The following is a 6337-nucleotide window of genomic DNA, read 5'->3' on the forward strand; positions in this document are numbered from 1 at the left end:
GAGAGTTGGCAAGATGTCACTTACGTGGCGACAGCACAGTATTTACTTTATACAAATGTGTTAAGCTGCACAAAATTATTTTGTGTGCTTTTTTATTATGGTATTAAACAATAAAAAAGGTTTTATAAAAACAAGGGAGAGGAATGGAGACAAGATAACTGTTATTAAACTACCGAAAAGATGGTTTTCAGGTGGAAAGAGGAGTGGGCTAGGTTTTGTTCCACAGGGCAGACTTGGAATGAGCAGTTTCTGTAAGAGGGCAGATTTTGGTGAGATCAGACAATGACGATAAAAAGAAAGAAGGAAGAAGGGAAGGAGGAAGGGAGGGGAAGAAACCGGTTCACAATTACAGTTGCTTAAGAAAGAAAAGTGAATGGGAGGGATGCTCTGCAGAAGACTCAGACACTGGAAAAGGAATTGCAAAGTATGTCCCTTCAGACCTAAGATTCTGTGATTCCATTTCTCTTTCTCACCAGTTATAGGTGTAACCACTTAAAGAGAAAAAAACAACTACAACCCTGGTCCAAATACCCTGAATGCATAAAGCAGACCCTCACTTTACATAAAGGGCTTCTTTGAATAAATAACTAAAGTGTGTTTTAAATGTTCATTTACAAGCCATTAACTATCTAACAAAAAATAAAGAGGAAGGGACGAATTGAGGAGCTTCAAGGTAATGCTGAAGAAACCATGCCAAAGGAAGCCCAATCATTAATGAAGAGCTGGTGTTGGAAAGAGCGAAGCCAAAGATTCCATTTACCGCAGTGTTCCTCAAATGCATCTACTCTTTTATGACAGATTATTAAAATATATGGATTTTATAAAATTCATGGAGTTTAGAAACCTTGTTGCCTTACGTTAAATCACAAGGCTTCATCCTCTCAATCCCCCAGCCAATGTCAGTCAATAGATTAAACTTGTGACTCTTTCAGAGAAAGACAGCTGAGCCAGGGTTGAAGGTCATCTTAGAACATATTACAAGAAAAAAACAAGTTCTGTTGAACTGGTAGTAATCCAGATTATCACCCATTGCCCACTCAGAGTAACAATGGATTTTAACCAGTGTTCTGTTTTACAAATATTCCCACGGCTCAGCCCCTCTCTGAGACACAACATTACCCGTGGCTCTCACCCTGTTTGCTAACTACTTAACATCAACAACCTGAACCAACTTAACTGTTACAAAAACACAGCTGATTTAGCAATCTGTAAATTACACATGTACATAAATCTGTGCCAGAATGTGTTGTGCTTCACTCCTGCTAACACGCTTGGGTTCTTAACTGGCACCTACCATTGTTTGATATAGGTTTCCGAACACTAAAACATATGTTCCGCCTAGAATGGGACCATTTAGGGTAATATTTTTGTAGTTTCCTGGCACGGAGGCCTGCCAGCCTTCCTAAGACAGATCTATTTGCTTCAGTGAGCATTCTGACAGTAAGTGCCTACCGATTTAAGCAACCATCAAAAAATATTCTGGAATAACACTTTCCAACCATGAATATAAAGAGAAACGGGCTGGCTTTGCCTATGTGGCCATGAAGTCCATAGAAGGATCTGAAATGAGCATAAGCAAAATCAAACCCCATCTAGGGTGCTAATTGTCCCTGCTGATTACTTACAACTATGCAAAAACAAAAGATAATTATCAAATCGCACCTTCAAATGGTTTCAGAATATATCAAAGAAAGTTAAACTAGATTTTAGTCCCACCAAGACCAGTAATCTTTTAAACTTTTTTCAAAATACAACGTCAGGTTTAAATAAGAGTTGCAGCCAGGTAACATTGTAGAATAGGGGCAGGATCCTTGGACCAAGATTCAGTAGAATGTAACTTACTAAGGGTAAGGAGGATTTCTTGTTTTCCGCTATATCCCCAGTGTCCAATAAGTATGCTCAATACATCTTTGTTGAATGAACAAACCAGTAACGACTGCTGACTACTCCCTGAGCTGCCTCTAACTGCCTTTTTCTAACTCTGCCTCTTACTAACCAGCTGTAGGTAAATTACTTAACCTGAGGATTCTTAGTTCCTGAAATCCAAAATGGAGACACTGCATCTCCTTTGCTGGCTTATGAGTATCAAAGGGATGTTCCATGAAAAGGAACTTAATACTTTACAACGGGTGCACAGATAAGTGCCGTTATCCTCCCTATGGCTCCAGCTAAACCATTGACAAAGGTGAAAATACTGTCCTTCCTTGAAACAGAATTAGCTTCTCCTTTGCCCTATTATTCTGTTTGGATGTGGTGGCATGGCTGTTAGCCAAAATGGCTGCTGTTCCTGTTGTTATAACATTTTATTTAATCTCCACTGGGAAACTGTGTTCCTCTAGAGAAAATAATGGTAACACAAGGAAGGTCGTTTCATGGTGTACCATAAGGAACGTGATGCTGGGGTCAAGGAGCTTAGGGTCTCATCAGTTCTGCCCTTAAGTATTTGAGAAAGTGTACTTGCTTTCATTTCTTCATTTATACAATGATAGAGAAGGAAAGGCAGATGACAGAGCACCTAAGATCTGTTTCAGCTGACAGTCTGATGATTTCCCAGACAACAGATATTCAAATGCCCCAGAAAAAATCCAGTTCTATTATCCATTAGCATATAATGAGAGATTTTTTTTAAGGATGATAAAAACAGTTCCACAGGCTAAGTCATAATGGCTGGAGAGACAATGATGCTACGAGAAGGATGAATGATCCCCTCTAAAGAACTGCCTCAGGCACTGTCTGCCTGCCACTTTCAATAAGTCACTTAATATTACTGGGACTCAGTTTTTTGATCTGTAAAAGAGGAACAATAATACTGCATAGGGCCACTAGGAGAAAATACCCAATAAAATGATCAGAAAGTATTGCTATTTTGCTCCATTTACAATAGCCAGGACATGGAAGCAACCTAAGTGTCCATTGACAGATGAATGGATAAAGAAGATGTGGCACATATATACAATGGAATATTACTCAGTCATAAAAAGAAATGAAATTGAGTTATTTGTAGTGAGGTGGATGGACCTAGAGTCTGTCATACAGAGTGAAGTAAGTCAGAAAGAAAAAAACAAATACCGTATGCTAACACATATATATGGAATCTAAAAAAAAAAAAAGGTTCTGAAGAACCTAGGGGCGGGACAGGAATAAAGATGAAGGCGTAGAGAATGGATTTGAGGACATGAGAAGGGGGAAGGGTAAGCTGGGATGAACTGAAAGAGTGGCATGAACTTATATATACTACCAAATGTAAAACTGATAGCTAGTGGGAAGCAGCTGCATAGCACAGGAAGATCAGCTGGGCGCTTTGTGACCACCTGGAGGGGTGGGATAGGGAGGGTGGGAGGGAGACGCAAGAGGGAGGAAATATGGGGATATATGTATACATATAGCTGATTCAGTTTGTTATAAAGCAGAAACTAACATACCACTGTAAGGCAATTATACTCCAATAAAGATAATAAATAAATAAAGTATTGCTATTTTAAGGTAAAATGCTATTTAAATACTTTAATGCCCCCCCAAAAAAGAGGCTGGTGGATTTTAGGAGACAATCAATATTTTTAAATAGATTTTTTTCCATCACAGTAAAATAACATAATGCTTATAGATACTGTGATATTTCCAAGAGTCCAAATTGTTTTTTCTCTTTGGGTTCAGGAAATCCAATGAAAGGGGTCACTAAAAACTTAAATCCCACATTTCAAGATCACAGTCTTTCTGAAACAATAGATCATTTTAAATGTTCGTCCACCTCTCCTCCCAAGATGTTTTGGTTTTGTTGTTGATGTTGTTTGGTTGGTTGGTTAATCAGAGTCCAGCTGTTGGAACTGGTGCTGAAATTAAAAGGCCAGTCCTAACAACGCTGGCAGGCACTTATTCTACTGACAGTCTATGCCTGCTTACAGTGGGGGGAAGGGGGGTGTCCAAGAAGATCAACTAAGCTAGAAGGTATTCTGCCTTCTCAGCTCCAGGATTTTTTGTAATTGTGTCAGCTCCAGAATTCATGGTTTTTATTATTTTATTGTGGTATTAGCTCCAGGATTCTTAAATTCCTCCAGCAAGCCTAAGGAACCTTGTGATTGCTACGTTTAAGATTCTCTTGCCACTCTCTCCACTCAAAAACAGAATAAGGTAAATGTTAGATGCAGTTTCACCTCTAACTTAAAGAACACTGCCTCTTCACTAAAACATGGAATTGTCATTGATATTTCTGAGAAAGTTTATGTCACTGGCAATGGGATCCCCAAATAGCAAGACTCTCTTCATCTCCCTCAACAGGCCAACAACAAAGCAATCACAGCAAATTAACTCTTAGATGGTGATTTTTACTTAAGCCACGAACAGCTCCAGCTTTTTCATGGCAGAAGGGTTCATTGTGGCTGTTCATGTAGTAATTATCATCCCCTTCCCTCCCCAGGTAATGGCTGTGACCTTGTGCTAAAAGCCACCTTAGTTTGAGTGAGGAAGTCCTTGAAAGGAAAGGTGATTGACCCAAAATTCTTCAAGTCACACGATAAATGATCATTTTTTTAAGTACTTGAATAATACATGACGATTTGCTATCCTAGTTGCTAAGTTTTTTATTATAAGATAAACTTAGATCACTTTTTAAATTAAAGAGTATTTCCTAGTAGCATAAGTCACTTTCATGCCCTTCCCCTGAATCCCTAACTAAATCCCAATAGAAGCACATAGTTTTAACACAAGCTCCTTAAGGCTCCGTAATGGTGATATTTACACATTTTTAAAGCCCATTTCCTGAGTTGGCTCTTCACCTCCTCCTAATAGAATGTCATCTGTCTCTGGAACGAGAGTGGTCCAGGAGCCTGTAAAGAGCATCTCTAGGCTTGTCCTCTTTCATTTTAGCCCTTTGATGAACGGGTGTGCATTGCACCTTCCAACTGCTGGGTTCCTGTTTGCTCTGTAAGTGCTTTCGCCAGGAAGCTTTGCTGTGGGTACTAAAGGCTTTTGAAATGTTTCCATTCCATCTCTGCTCCTAGGACTCTCGCCTCCCACCGCTTCATGCCGTCTTAAAGCCGCTGGGAAAGAGAGGATCTGGGAGCACTACCTTATTGAATAATAGATACATTTACAGGTTTGGTGAGTTTGGGAATGTATAGGGGAGCAAGAATTATAGACATAAAACACTGCTGTGGTTTGGAAGAGAGGATCGACGACAGGTTTGTACCTGTGACCACTTGGCCAGCTCTGCACTTGTGCCCTCCACTTTCCACCTGAGTCCAGGAAACCCTGCCCCTCAGGAGACTTCACTTAACCTCGGAGGGTTGGATGGCTGAGGAGGTGGAATCGGGCAGCCTGCAGCCCGTCCCTAGGTTCCCACGTTCCTACATTCGTACTTTTCAGCTGCCTGGATGGAAGGTGGAAGCAGCCGCATCCTCCCATCCCTCGGGGGCCGGGACTCGGAGTCGCGGGTCTCTACTGGGGCTCTCTCCCGGTAGAGGCGGCGCCGTGGGGAACGGCCAGAGAACCCAGAGAGCCTAAGTGGAGGGGCGGGCAGTACCGATGGGGGAACGCGCTGCCGTTCCTAATGAGACCAGCTTCCCATCACTTTTCCCAGTACTTTGCTCATCAACTGTCACACTCCCTGCAGATGAGACCGAGAAGGTGCGAGAAAGGCCCAAAAAGCGACCTCAGGAGAGCTCTCCTCTTGGGATGGGGGCCCATCAGACCCCGCCCTGCCCTGCCCACCTCTCCTAGCCTCCGGGAAGCAGCCCCCAGCGCCCGCGCCGCGGCTCCCATCAGAGCCCCGGGGTTCTGCTGCATCTGCTGGCGCCGAGCGGCGGGAGGCGTCTGCAATAAAGGCACAGATAAAAAGCAGGGGTAACAAATCCGAATGCATCTCTTACCATTGGACCGCCGGACAATATTCTCCAGAAACGTGTTTTGCGGGGCCACCAGTCCCTTCCTGCCACCGGCCATGGTCATCCTCCCGGCAGCTCGGGGTCTGGGGGCGTCCCGGCGCAGCTTCTCAGGACAGCAGCAAGCTGGGCGCGGGGCCCGCGAGCGATCCCGGCTCGAAGCGCCCCATGCGCCCCACGGGGACCCGGCCGGGCAGGGGCGGCGGCTCCCACCGGCTGCCGCCCTAGCGCCGTCTTCGCGCCTCCCTCCCCGCGGCCCGCCTCGCACTGCACTCGCGCGGGGCTCGCCTTGCTGCAGCTGCCTCCGGGTGGGCGGAGGGAGCCGCCGCGCCCGGGCCCGCAGCGTCCCCTACCGGGCGCGTGCCCCCCGACGGCCTGCTGGAGACCTAGCGGGGCGCTCCCGCAGCGGCTGGGAAGCCGAACGCGGCGGAGGGCCAAGGCTAGGCGGGCAGCGCCACCCT

The 6337-nt window shown here is 44.6% G+C and overlaps 1 protein-coding gene across 2 annotated transcripts in view; it reads right to left on the bottom strand.

Annotated features, from left to right (window-relative positions):
- Positions 1-5943, bottom strand: part of KCNH1 (potassium voltage-gated channel subfamily H member 1) — a gene marked incomplete at both ends in the record, with an annotated part of 420139 nt that extends 414196 nt beyond the window's left edge. For both annotated transcript variants that reach the window (XM_082832647.1, XM_082832646.1), the window contains one exon: positions 5865-5943. In XM_082832647.1, coding sequence (XP_082688773.1) covers positions 5865-5943 — 79 coding nt within the window. The remainder of the gene's footprint in view (positions 1-5864) is intronic.
- Positions 5944-6337: the final 394 nt, after the last annotated feature.

This window comes from Leucopleurus acutus (assembly GCF_964270905.1).
Source record: "Leucopleurus acutus genome assembly, chromosome: 2".
NCBI lineage: Eukaryota > Metazoa > Chordata > Mammalia > Artiodactyla > Delphinidae > Leucopleurus > Leucopleurus acutus.